Raw genomic sequence first — 14,114 nt, 5'->3', positions numbered from 1 at the left:
CTTTCCTACTTGGGGTTCATTTGGGGCGACAGGCATGCCTATTGGGGGGGGGTGGGCCATGGCCTTCCGCTGGTATGCAGGGTGGGGGGATGGGATGTGTTCTATGTCTTCTTCGTCTCTATGGCCCTCTCTCTCTTTCTTTCTCCCTTCCTCTTTGGTTTCCTTTTCTTTTATGTTTCTTGGTTTCTTCGGGGTCGGGGTTCAGTGTTAGTAAGGAGCTTATTGTGTTTTATCATTCTGTGGTATAGTGTATGCTCTTCGTCCCTGGATGGTGGCCACCTGTCTCCTTACCAATGCCTTCCTATATAACGCTTCCTTCTGGGTGCTCCGTGAACGGTGATGTCTCTCCTGGTCAGTGATTAGCTTCGACTCTGTTCGAAGTACACTACGTTGTACTCGACAAAACCATAAAATTAAACCTTTTCTTATCCTGACATTATTGTTCTATGTTCTCCAATGTCATAGCGGCCGGCCCCGAGGGGGTTGTAGGCAGACGCTGTGTATTGTGCATCTATCGAAATAAAGGTTTTTAAAAAAAAAAAAAAAAAAAAAAAAAAAAAAATGTTAGGTCTCTCTATAAACACCACCCTGAGGTTAATAGTCTCCTACTCGAAGAGAAGCCCGACATTCTTTTCATCTGTGAAACCTGGCTCCATGACGATATAACCAGTGTCTCTAACCTCACGCTCCCAGATAACTACCATATGAAATCGATAAACAGAGACACCAGAGGCGGCGGCATTGCTGTCATCTATAAAAAGCAATTTGTCTGCTCTTTTACTAAAGAAAACATTTCGAGCTGCGAAAGCGCTCGTTTTAAGATTACAACGGGCCCTCACTTCTCCCTTTCTGGCTTATACATCTATCGATCCCCCGGACCTACGTCCACATTCATTGATGCTCTCCTTGAAGTGGCGAACACCCTTGTGGTAGGCTCAGCAAACTTCACTATATTAGGAGACCTCAATCTCCATTTCGACCGGAACCAAGATTCCACCATTAAAAACCTTCTGGCTGACCTGTCAGCCCTTCAACTCTACCCTCTGATCCTGGACGCTACCCACTCTGCTGGACATATATTAGACCCTGTTTTCACTAACATCCTAGAGACTATAACCGAAATGCCCAAACCCATGGGATGGACAGACCATTACTTAATTAAATTTACCATCTCGATTAAGGAAATGCTCTATAAAGCTGAGCCTACTCGCCGCCTAAAAAGACCATGGCACAAACTTGCTCCCAAAGACCTGCAGTCCACCCTAGGAGAATTCCATCAAAGGGCACATATAAACACTAATACAACATATGCTGCCTTCCATGACTGGATCACTAAGGGACTAGATGTCCTCATCCCTCTTAAATGGACTAAGGGACGCAGCTCCCCTTCCAACCCATGGTATAACAACACCTTGAAATCCATGCGGAAGGAATGTAAGAAAGCTGAGAGAGTCTGGAGGCGAGAATACAATGACAGTGACAAAGCGCTCTATCTAACCAAACAAAAACGATACCATAAAGCTATCTGCTCTGCACGTGCTGCCTTCTATGCTGAAAAAATTAACACCAGCCCTAACCCCGCCAAGGTTGTTTTCAAACTAGTAGACGAGCTACAGAGTAACAGATCTCCTCCCTCCAGCATTACTTCTGTGCAGCAATGTGAGGACCTTGCCACATTCTTTATTGAAAAAGTGCAAAAAATCTATAGATCCTTCCCACTGCACTCCGCTACTTCGTCCAGCTTCTCTACATCCATCAGCAACGGCACCATGTTGAGGCACATACATGAAGTCTCTCATGAGGACCTTACTAAATTATGTAGAAAGGTCAAAACAGGTTCCCCGGCAGACCCTATGAGACCGACTCACTATGTCGAATCTCTAGACTTTTTCCTGCCTACCCTGGCGTTCTTACTGAACCTTTCTTTCTCCTCCGCCAGTGTCCCGACTGCCTGGAAACAAGCATGGGTCTCTCCTATAATTAAAAAACCGACCCTTGACCCCTCCAAACTGGAGAATTTTAGACCAATCTCACTGCTCCCATGGCTGTCCAAACTTGCAGAGGCCCACGTAAACATCATCCTGTCTAAACACTTGGATCAAAATAACATCTTAGATCCCTCTCAAAACGGGTTTAGACCGGGCCACAGCACGGAATCTGCCCTCCTAGCCACTTCGGAACATCTCCGGACGATACTTGATGCCGGTCAAAGTGCTGCGCTGATCCTTCTGGACCTCAGCGCCGCCTTTGACACGGTATCTCATAACATTCTCTTACATCGTCTGGCTATGGCGGGAATCTCAGGTCTTGCACTGGAATGGTTCCGCTCCTTCTTGACAGACAGAACTTTCCGGGTATCAGCTCCTCCATTCCTCTCCCAGCCCCACCCCATCGGACAAGGAGTCCCTCAGGGCTCTGCACTCAGCCCATCCCTTTTTAACATATATGTGCAACCACTTGCGGCAGTGGCTAGAGAATGGGACCTTACGCTGGTGTCATACGCCGATGACACACAGCTAGCCATCACTCTCAGCGAAGGCCCATCCACCTCAGCCACTAGATTCAGAGATGGTCTGGCTGCGGTGGCCCAGTGGATGACAGACAACTACCTGCAGCTTAATGCAGGCAAAACGGAGGTGCTGCTCCTTGGAAAGAACCCCAGCCACTGGAATCAACACTGGTGGCCTTCGTCGTTGGGCGCCGTTCCACCCCCTAAATCCTTGGTTAAAAACCTTGGCGTATGGATGGACTCCTCACTCAATTTTCAGACCCACACAAAAAAAGTAGCGGCCACCTGTGTGGGACTATTGAGGAGCCTCAAACCTATACTCGGTTTCTTCGACCCCAAGGTTCGCCAAGTGATTGTCCAAGCCACTATTCTCTCCCGCTTGGACTATGCCAATGTCTTACTTCTGGGCGCCAACAAAGCAGAGATAGCACGATTGCAACGTGTACAGAACACTGCGGCCAGAACCTTGGTCGGTCTTCCACGCAGATGTTCAGCCAAAGCCACAATCCGTAAGCTGCACTGGCTTCCCATTGAATTTCGTATCCAGTTTAAAACCCTTATTATGATTTTTAAAATCTTTAAAACTGGACGCCCTGATCTTCTCCGATCATTCCTCTCACCTTATGTGCCTCAGCGTAACCTACGCTCCCTAGGCCAACATCTGTTGATGGTCCCCCGCACTAAGCTCGCCCGCACGGGTGGACGTTCTTTCAGAGTGCTGGGAGCCAAACTTTGGAACTCCCTGCCAGTACACATCCGCTCATTGGAAAATTTGTCGGCCTTCCGGAAAGCCGTCAAAACTCACCTATTCCCCTCCTATTAGGTCTCCTAGTTGCTTTCTCTTTTGTCCTCCGCTGAGTTTGCGTGGTTCTTTAGCGCCGGGACGCCTCTTTGCTGGGGCAGCTGTTTGCGCTTTACCAAATTATAACATAACATAACATACTCCGTGTGATGGGTGGAGTACGTGAATAAACTTCATTCCACAATCTACCTTCTTTCGTTTGGATGTCTCACCACTTCACACCTCATTAGTACCAGATTAACACCCAAATATAGCAATAAGTAACAGAAAGGTGGCCAGTCAACTTTTCAAAGGGCGTTCCACTGTGCAGCAACATGTTTCACTACATTTTAGTAACTTTGAACTGTTTGGGGTAGAAACTAGTTTTGTTGTTGTTAAAATCTGCAGATAACGCAGAAGATGATGGATTATCTGGGGAATACGGTAATTCCATAATTATGCGAAAAATGCAAGAGCAGCACAATCGCATTATTCCAATGGCCCTGATTATTTTATATGCAATTTCCCGAGTGAGAAACATCAGCAAAACTATATACAGAATATACTCTTTTTAGCTGGGTCCGTAGCCCCGCCCCATTGCACTCAGGATCGCAATTCTTATACTTTTTTGATACACTTCCACCGCTGTCACTTTGAAACACAATTTGGCAGATAAGGTTGTTGTGGTATTGCGTCCCCTGGTGCAGCAGTAAAACAGGCAAGGTTCAAGATGGCCGTCTCTTTTGCGCCTCATAAGTACAATGGCGTCGGTTGTCGTGATGACATATGTAGACAACGGTGGCCGTCAGCTTTTGAGTCTTTCCTTTGTGTCTATGACGTCAAACTCGTCTGCTTCCTGTAAATAGTAAACACAACATTGGACTTTAGAGGGTTCTTCGATAGAAGGTTCTCCTAGTTCCCTGCAGCGGGCATGGCACCAGTGCAGCGATCTCGGAGTCCCAGCCCGGCGGGAAGCAGTAGCAGGAAGAGGCGCCGCAGCGGCAGTTCCGAGGCTCGAGCCGCGCACAGCCCCCAGTCAAGAGTCGGGGCACACCAACAACATGTGTATAAGAAGCCACGGCGATCCCCCTCCAGGGAGAGGAGCGCAGTAAGGACTCAGCCCCAGCCCAAAGCCGCCCGCAGCGAGCGTCCCCAACACGGTCACTGGGCAGAATACTACGACAAAGATGAAGAGGAGATACTGCGACAACGCCACCAGGCTTTCATAGCAAGGTAAGTGTAGCATACACCATTTAATGTTCTTTTAATTGTTTAGTTGCATTTCACTTTAATGGTTTAGACCTGGAACACAGCGTGAGTCCTGGAGTGTAAATCCGTGTCCTGCTTTAGACGGTTGCTGCGACATTCAAAGACCTTCACAGCTGCTACAGTAGGTGGGCTCTATGTCTGTTCTACTTCTTTAAATTACTATTTGAAAGGACTCTTCGCAGGGGCGACTCGTCCACTCTGGCTCTCCTAAACAATGTATCCCCTCGACATACATCCACACACCCCTCAGGGCGGGCTCGACCTGAGTGGATAAATAAACAGCGGAAAGACCGCTCGGGGTCTTCCAACCAATGAGTAATGAACTGTGTGTTGTACCTTCTATTCAGGGCTGCTGCGACCTGTATCCTCGTGGCCCCGCCTTGCTACATTGGCGACGAGGCCGGTCTCGCTACACGCGTGCACTGCCTTCTGGCTGTCTGGGAGCCTGCGGAGCCCACCCGTGAATCTCCGGTCCTGCGGAGGGGTGGTGATCCTACCCGTCTTGACTCCGGTCGTCGCCGCGGCGACTGCCGCCTTTGAGCCCCGTATGGACCGGCACACTCGCCCTGCCCTGCCCACGCGTCTCTCCATGCATTGGGAGCGTGTTCAGCTGGCGGCGCAGGTCCCTCTCCCCACCTTTATGCAGTGAGTGAGTGCTGCGACGCGTCTGGGCCTTCAGCGGGGTGGCCGGCTGTGGTACTGCAGCCTCTCAACTCCTTCCCGGCTGCACGCAAAGGGCAACGCCTCCCTGCTGACATCTGCTCCGACCCTGCTCCCCAGGCTCCCAGCCACCGTAGCTGCCTGCAGTAGGGGAGTGCTACACGAGGGGAAAATCAGGAGGCCACTCAAAAAAAAAAAAATGAACAAAAAAACAGACAGAAAAGTGAAGGAACACACAAAGGTACATCAGTGGGGTAACCTTCAGGGAGGACAACGCCACATACCTGCTCCCACTGGGGCACCATCCTTCCAGGGAGGCTCTGGACCCCCCCTGCTAGCTGACGCGGGAAGTCTAGGCGCCCTGCGCGCAACTTCGAGGCCCACAGACCAGTCAACGGCACGTGCCGACCCAAGAGCACGGTTGCGATCCCATAGCGCCAGGACAGCGCCTCCACAACTGCACACAGTCGCGTGGACACCATGAGCAACACAGCCCCAACTGGCACGGCCAGCCAGCAGGCTGTTGGAAGCAATCCAGACAGAGGTGCCAACGCATCACCCCCAGGACACAGTCACACGGCCGTTGCTCCGCTGCCACCTTTTAGCGAAGCCTCGGACCCTGCCACGGCAGCACCACGTTGGAAAGTGTGGGTCGGACGGCTCAACCACTACTTAAAAGGCACCAGGGAGACCGATGGCACAGTGAAACGGTCGCTTCTCATCTACCATGGAGGATCAGAAATCTATGACCTCTTCGAAACGCTCCCCAACACAGGCAATAACGACGACTACGAGGCGGCAGTCGCTGCACTCAACAGGCACTTTGACCCCAACTTTTTTTTTATAACACACTTTTATTATTTCTTGTCGGCAGTGTATCAACCACATCAACATTGCAGGTATGCCTTCGCTAATGATCGTTGAAAAAGAAAAGAAGAAAAAAAGAATACATTGTACCCATTATGTGCAAGCATGGTATTCGGAGCGTACACATGCAAGTAAAACCTAGTCTCGTTTCACTTTCCATTTAGAAATGTATATTGCCATTCATAGGATACCGAAACCATTCGAATAACCACCAGGTATAGAAGATGCTCTTAACATTTAACATAATAAACCCCCCCCTACCCCGCTCCTCGGTCTCTAAATCTCCCTATAGTGTCAGTGTATAATGTCCTTGGTCCTACGTACTATCATGTGTCTAGTGTTGTGTGGTGAATCGTAGCGGCCCTCTCGATCGCCTTAGGGCAAGCACAGCTAGGGTTACCTGTCTAGTAGTTGTTTGGGTCAGGGGCCGTACCACTTACTGTGTGTGCCCTGGTCCTGTGGGGTGTAAATCCACATATGTTTAGGCCTAAGAGCATTACGTCCCAGGCCATCGCTATGGGGTGCTTCCGCATTCCTTTCTCCTCTTCCCGCCTCAACACGGCACTCTCTGCCTCCCCCCCCCCCATAGTATCACATCAGCTTGCCAGGCCGTTAGAGTGGGACACCTAGAGGCCTTCCACTGTCTAGTGATTGTACGTATCGCAAGGATTAAAGAGAGGTCGAGGAAGCGTATTTGTGCTCGTTGAGTTTTGGTGCGTTTACGTAGTCCTAAGAGACAGTCCAGGATGTCGTCATTTACTTCTATGTGTGTGACTCCATGTAATGTCTGTCGAATGCGTTGCCAGTACGTTTGTAAGCGTGGGCAGTTCCATACCATATGGGCAAATCCCGCCTCTTCAGACCGGCATCTAGGGCAGGTAGCTTGTGCCGTCGAGAACATAAGGTGTAGCCTCTTCGGAGTGAGGTAGGCTCTATGTAGTATCATCGTTTGAATGAACCTAAGTTTGGCGTTACGCGACACTTTCTTTGGGTGTTCCACCATGCACTCCCAGTCTTTGTCCCTGATCTCCTTGTTCGAGTCTTCCGCCCATTTAGCTCGGAGATCGTGTAGCTTGGTGCCAACCTGGGCCCGGATTCCGGCGTAAAGCCATTTTATTAAATGTCCCCCCTACCCCCATATAGTATAACAGATGTACCAATTTGTGCTTTGTCGGTTCCGCTCGTTGAGGAGCCCACGTGTTTTTAATATAGTGTACTGTCGTTGCGTGTAGTAAGTAATGGCGGTCTGTGGTGCCCGTGGCCCGCACAAAAGTGCGATGGTCCAGAAAGGTACCGTCCCCAAAGAAGGGTCTCACAGTTTCTACCCCAGCTGTCTCCCAGACCCGCAAGCGATTTGTTGTCAGTCTGCCAGTAGGAAGAGGTATACCCAACAGTGGTATATTTGTAGCATATGGGATGTACTTTCCAGTGTACTGTAGGGCCTTTCTCCAACAGTACAATGCTAGTAATAATAGGGGGGGGGCATTGCGTGGTATCCGAGCCCTAGGCAGGAGGAGCATATGCAGAGATCCTCGTGTCAAATCGTCTAGAGTGTACCCTATCTCCTGGATATTCCGCCCAGCCGTCCAGTAGGACAGCCATTGAAGCTGACTGGCCAGGTAATTCGCCTTAAAGTCTGGTACCCCCAGTCCTCCGTTCCGCGGCGATAATTGCAATTCGAGAGAGGAAGATTCTTAACATCAGCTGATCTAACAGTTGATCCAGTAGCACCAGTATCAACTAGGAAAGTAATATTTTCAATATTAACCTTCCCATCTACAAATGGACCTGTCTGGTCTACTTCTAGAGTTGCGCCAAGTACGCACTCTTCGTCCTCCCTTCGGCACCGTCAATAACCTTCTTCTGAATCACTCATCGCGTTGTAGCCAATACTGCGAAACAGCGCTAGCGCGTGGTAGCTTATTTACCTGTTCTTCATTGTAGAATCCCGTTTCGCTACTATACTTCTGAGAGTTTTTGCTCTGTGGAAAAGGCGGTTTTGGCACCTGATTCTGTTGTGTAACAACCTGCTGCTGTCGCTGCGGTTGACCACTCGCCTCATTCTGCACCTGTGGATTCAATGATGGATTTTCATTGTTAGTACTTGGGGGAAATTTACACTCTGATTTCCACTGCCCTATTCTACTGCAATTATGGCATGAGAATTTATTCTTAGCTTCTTCTACCCTTACCATTCCCAGGACTGCATTTTTGTCTTGTTCCTATATTATTCGCTTGTTCCGTTAATTGAGCTTCCTGCCTCTCCGCTACCTTTACCTGTGCCCACATAGCCTTTTCTTAGAATTTTCGCTGCTCTGCTTCAATCTCATCACTGAAATATTTAGCATGTCTCAATACTTCATCTATTTTTTTATTTTGCCAATCTACAGTATGTTGTTTTATCATCTCACTAATTTCCGGACGTAGACCATATACAAAATGACTTATATCCTTTTCACTCAAATTTTCATCTCCACTAAACTGTTTAAAGGCCAAGATTAATCTTTCATAATATGCGTGTACTGACTCTTTGCTTTCCTGATGTGTTCTGTCAATTTTCACAATTTTCACCCAATCTGTCTCTTTAGGAGGTACTTTGTTTTTCAGAAAAGCCATAACCTGTTCGTATTTCTTCATTACCTCGGGGTCTGGTGACCCTGTTTTTGGATCCCTAGGGTATTCCTGAGTTGGCCAATTAATCATGAGCTTGCACTCCGTCCATAAATCTGCTGGTACTATTAAGTCGAATAGACTGTTCAGGTCAATCCATAGTACTTTAGACAACTTCATAAATCTGTCCACTTGTCTATACCACTCTACAGGCTTTTCATGTAGTCGAGGGAAATCATTTGTAAAGGACAAAATATCCGGTCTTGTCCATGGGACGTGCACATCTCCTCCTGGAATCTCTCTCATAGGGCACTCTATTACTACCTTTTCTTTTTCTCTCACAGGAAATGCTGCAACTGTCTTATCTGAGGCAACGTCTCGTTTTTGATACCACCTGCTTCTCCACTTATTAGGTCTCGCCTGAGCCAGCGCTTTAGCGCTGCTCTCGCGAGAGCTTTTGTAAAAGGGGGATCTGGAAGTGCAAACTAGTGCTTTTCAGGCCTCCAAATACAGTGCATGTGCGCCGGGCGCGCGCACACCATTTGGCAGCCTGCCTGATCACTTTCGCGGCCGCTTTGATGTCCTCAGTGAGCCGCGCGGCCACTGAGGACATCAAAGCGGCCGCGAAAGTGCACACCATTTGCCAGCCTGCGTGCCTCTGGGCCCCAACCAGGCCTGGGCAGAGGAGGCTTGCTGTAGCCCTTATATCTGCTTTACAACTTTGCACCTTTCCACGGGCACCCACAGACACTCGTGAAACTATTTTCTGTTTTTCAAAAGCCCACCAGCTCCGGGTCTGCTCTGCATCGATGCGCAGGAGTGTGTCCAGAGAAGAGCTTTTGGTGAGGATTGTGAAGGCCTCAACACGTAGTTTGTGGCAACCATTGAATCTCTTTATCACAGCCTCAGCCACAACAGCGAGATCAAAGGGTTCGCTAGGATTGATTGATAGGAAGACGAGAGGGGTAAGGATGGCGCCCGCCACTGCTCCCCAATGAAGATACGTTTCTTTCAATTTATAGATTTTTTTTTTTTTTTTTTTAATACAGTGCGAACTCGACCCGAAATGTATCAGAGCGCTTTACATGAGCACCGGTTGCGTTACAGACTGACACGTTCATCTTGTTAGGCATGGGGTGATTATGTGATTTGCCCAGAATCACAGAACATTGGGCGTCGTTGTCGAGCTCGGCCTCCTAGCTTCGAGGTCAATCGCTCTGGCCACGGGCCATATCCTCTCGCCATCCCACCCCCTCGCTCCTCCACCGACTATTTGCTTGCTGTTGCCACTATTTTGTAAAGTTACTGTTTAATGCGCCGAGATAGCTGCTGGCTTGTTTAGTTCTTTGCCTCCACGATCCCTGTAGCAGAGATGTCACTAATTAACACCTATGACACATGTGCACACCATTACACGGCCCTGGCCGTGTTTGGGACTTATCTATAAATGGGGCAGAAAAGGGAGATTGTGACTGCAAGAAGCCTGTGGGAAGAGGGGGAGTGAATGTCACATCTTTATACCTACCCTACACAGTGTTTCCCAAACTGGGGGTCTCAACCCGTTGGTGGGTCATGATGAGCAGATTTTTGGTGAGTCGCAAAAATCTATGCAATAATTAAACACAGGAATTTTGTTTTTACAAAGTTTTCTCACTTTGCAGTCACGAAAAGTAAACTAGGAAACAATATTTCTGGGGTGCAAGGAGTGTGAAAGAAAAGGCCGTAGGATGTCTGTTTGTAACACACAACAAAATGTAAATATCAGTAAATGAATTGAACTCATTCAGCAGGTAGGAAAGCCAAAACCGAGTGTATTTTTAGTACTAATGAAGTGTGCTGGAAACAAAGATTGTAATATGATCAAAACAAATCAAGACAACCAATCAACAAGCATTGGCATAGCCAATAGGTCGCGCCTTTGGGACCTTTTTACATTTTTAGCCATGCAACAGTTGATGTTATTGCACCAAGGATATTGTGATACATAACTAAATACTTATAAGGTCCCAAAAGCGAGACCTATTGGCTATGCCAATGCTTGTCTACATCTCCCCATTTTCTCAATAAAACAATGATTTCCTTAATCTGACTTATTCGCCCTGTGGTGTTCAAATTTTCAATATCTTTTTCAGTGAAATCTATTCGATAGGGTTTTTGCAAAGCTTTTACCTTTTCAATATCTATACCCATTTCATTTGCTGTTTCTTCTAATCGTTCATGTAGATTTTTCGCTCTCCATGTCACGCTTTTGCACAAAAATAGTAATTCCTCATCTTGGTAAGTTTTTAATTTCGCTGTGGGGATAGTTCCTACTATTAATTCTTCCAGCACCATTCGTAATTTTTCCACATCTATTGATTGGGTTTCTTTGTCTTTTTTCTGCAAGTTTCTCAACCATTCACTTAATTCTTCTGTAGATGGTCCTACTGGCTTCTCTACACTACCTTGTTCCGAATTCTTTTGTGTTCCCAATAGTGACTCCACTGTCGTTATACTCTTCTCAGTGAAATTCTGGCTTATAAACGGATTGCTCGAAACACTTGGTTCGATCATACTTATTGTCTGTCTCCATGGATTTTAATTTTGTCTCAGCTTTGGCTGTTCAACCGGTTTATGGCTTTTATAAGGAACTGTTGAACAATGTTCACTACCTTTTTGTTGATCAAAAATGGGCATTACTGGACCTATCGTCACTGGAACTGTTACAGCTTCCAGATTTTTAGTCAATTCTCTTATCTTCTCAGTCAATTCTAAGGTAGTCTTTGCTAATTCTGCTGAACTTTCACCATTTATTTTACTCCCTGACTTCCTCTCTGTCTCTCTAATGGAATTATTTTTCTCTAAACCTTGAGACATTGGTTCTGTCTTTATAATTCGTAAAGTTTCTTTCATCGGGGCACTTGGTGTTAATATTTCTGGTTCTGGTCGATACGGTGGTGGATTTTTATAAAACATGTCATCAAGAACATCATCCTCTGATTTATTCGCTCCATACCCTCTTGACTCTACATTATGTCTTTTTTCCGTACATTTTCTTCCTCCATTCTCTTCTGCAGTTCTTACGGGAAACAATCCTTCAGTCATACTCTCATTCCTCCACCTTCTCATTCGATCATCATGATTCTCATGTCCATATGGTCTACCAAACATGTACCTATACCTTCCGCCACTCCTCTGTCTCTCTCGGTCATGCATCTCATCTTCCCATTCTGTCAATGCTTCAAATTGTGTCGGTCTAGGTCTTGGCTCTAAATTCATCATTTTCTCTCTTACGTTTCTCACAACTGCCAAATTAAATGAACCATGTTCTGGGAAAGCCAAGACTCCGTCGTTTCTCGTATACTTTACCCAATTGTCTAACCAAATTGTCTAACCAAATACAAGTATGATATCCATATTTCGCAACCATAAAGGACTAACACGAAGTGAGAAGTTTTCTCGGCATGGCCACGTATTGTGGAAGGTTCATACCTAATCTCGCGGCTAAGTCAGAGCCGCTCCAGGCTCTCACACGCAATGATCACAAGTGGGAATGGAATGGGGCCACCAACCAAGCATTCAACGACATCAAGGCAGGACTGCTGGACAGGACGGTAATGGCCTACTTCCATCCAGGGCGGCACACTGAACTCATTGTTGACGTCAGCCCAGTGGGCCTAGGAGCACAGCTCTTTGTCTGGAGGCCGGTGGCCTACACAAGCAAGGCCCTCACTGAGACAAGATATGCCCAAATTGAGAGGGAGGCCCTGGCTGTTAAATGGGCGTGTCAACATTTTCACCTCTACTTATGCGGCCGAGAATTCCACGTGGTGACCGACCACAAGCCTTTACACCCGTTCTTCGCAGGATCGTCCAGACTGGCGTCCCCGAGAATTGAGAGATGGGCAGTGCAGCTGCAGTCACACAATTTCAAGGTCCTGTTTCGTCCCGGGGCCCACAACCCGGCCGACTACCTGTCACGCCACCCTGAGTCCACGTCGCCTCAAGTACCTTCAACAGATGCGTGCAACGCCGAAGCATTCGTGAAGATGGTGTCGCAAGGGGCGTGCCCCACCACCATGATGCTTGAGGAGATCGGCCGTGCCGCTAACGAAGATGAGACACTATCCCGAGTGAAAGCCGTACTGGGGAACAATGGCTGGACACACTTCATGGATGGAGCCCGCACTCTCAGGACGGAAGTCAGCCATGCTCGACAACAGCTCTGGCAAGTGTGCCACAAACTCAGCGTGGGAGAGCAGGGAGTTGTTCTGAGGGGACATCTGATCGTTATTCCAGAAAGGCTGTAGAAGTGGATTCTCACGCTGGCACACGTCGGACACCAGGGTATGGCCAAGACGAAGGCCAGGCTGTGGAACAAGGTCTGGTTCCCAGCAATGGACTCCATGGTGGAAGAGGTGGTGAGGCAGTGCCATGCCTGCACAATCACAGGGGGGAGATCCGGCGTCCGTGATTACCGAAGAACCAAGTGAGAGCCCCTGGGCAAAAGTCAGCCTCGACTTTGGGAGTTTCCCCGACAGATGTCACATGCTGGTCATGGTACACTCTTTTTCGAAGTTCCCTGTTGTGGAGGTGGTGGCGTCAACAGCGTTCACACACGTGAAGAGGGTTCTGGACAAGACATTTGCAATGATGGGACTGCCTGAGGAAATCAAGTCGGATAACGGACCTCCGTTCCAGGGCCGGGAATTCCAAGAGTACCTCGAGAACAAAGCGATTCTTCACCGGAAGATCACCCCGCTGTGGCTTCAAGCCAACAGAGAGGTGGAACGTCTGATGTGCACCCTTAACCGAGCACTGCGCATTGCCGTGGATCAAGGGGTAGACGCGGAGGCGGCTCTGGACCAATTCCTTGGCGCCTCTCGACAAACTCCTCGCAGCACAACCAAGTGTGCGCCGTCTCACCTACTGTTGAAACGGCCCCCGCGAGACAGCTTTCTTTGCAATTAGGCAGATCTTTTTGACCATGGCCTTGGAGACACCAGGGCTTGAACCCCTAACCCTCAGCCTGGCTCCTTAACATTAAGCCACATCTAACTCTCTTCCACCTTGGACCAACAGTAGGCAAGTTCTCCTGATGTCTATATTCTTAAGGGAAACCATCTTTCTCCTCCTTCATACTGGTGATATTTATTAACCCTCCAGATGCCTTCATCTGCTCCGTATCAAGGTGAGTTATGGCACAAAAACTGCCTTTTTGGACTTTTGGGTAACTTCCTACCAAAATCAGTGCCCTTCGAGTATTGGTCACAAAGCCACAGTATTCTTCCTCACACATGTGGTGTAAAGAAGAAGAAATCGATGTTTTTTATTTTTCTTAATAAAATTTTGTTCAGGCATATATATATATATATATATATATATATATCTCAAAACCTCACGAGTTTGTCCATGAAGGAGAGCCACACACAGGAAGGT

The 14,114-nt window shown here is 47.9% G+C and overlaps 1 protein-coding gene across 1 annotated transcript in view; it reads left to right on the top strand.

The window, feature by feature from the left end:
* The first annotated feature begins 4,113 nt into the window (after positions 1-4,113).
* Positions 4,114-14,114, top strand: part of NKAP (NFKB activating protein) — a 155,080-nt gene continuing 145,079 nt past the window's right edge. The window contains exon 1 of the mRNA XM_085608081.1: positions 4,114-4,523. Within this exon, the coding sequence (XP_085464207.1) occupies positions 4,222-4,523 (302 nt within the window). The 5' untranslated portion in view covers positions 4,114-4,221. The remainder of the gene's footprint in view (positions 4,524-14,114) is intronic.

Source organism: Triturus cristatus, chromosome 5_2 (assembly GCF_964204655.1).
Source record: "Triturus cristatus chromosome 5_2, aTriCri1.1, whole genome shotgun sequence".
In the NCBI taxonomy this organism is placed as follows: Eukaryota; Metazoa; Chordata; class Amphibia; order Caudata; family Salamandridae; genus Triturus; species Triturus cristatus.
The sequence above is the reverse complement of the archived record's forward strand: the minus strand, read 5'-3'. Positions and strand labels throughout refer to the sequence as shown.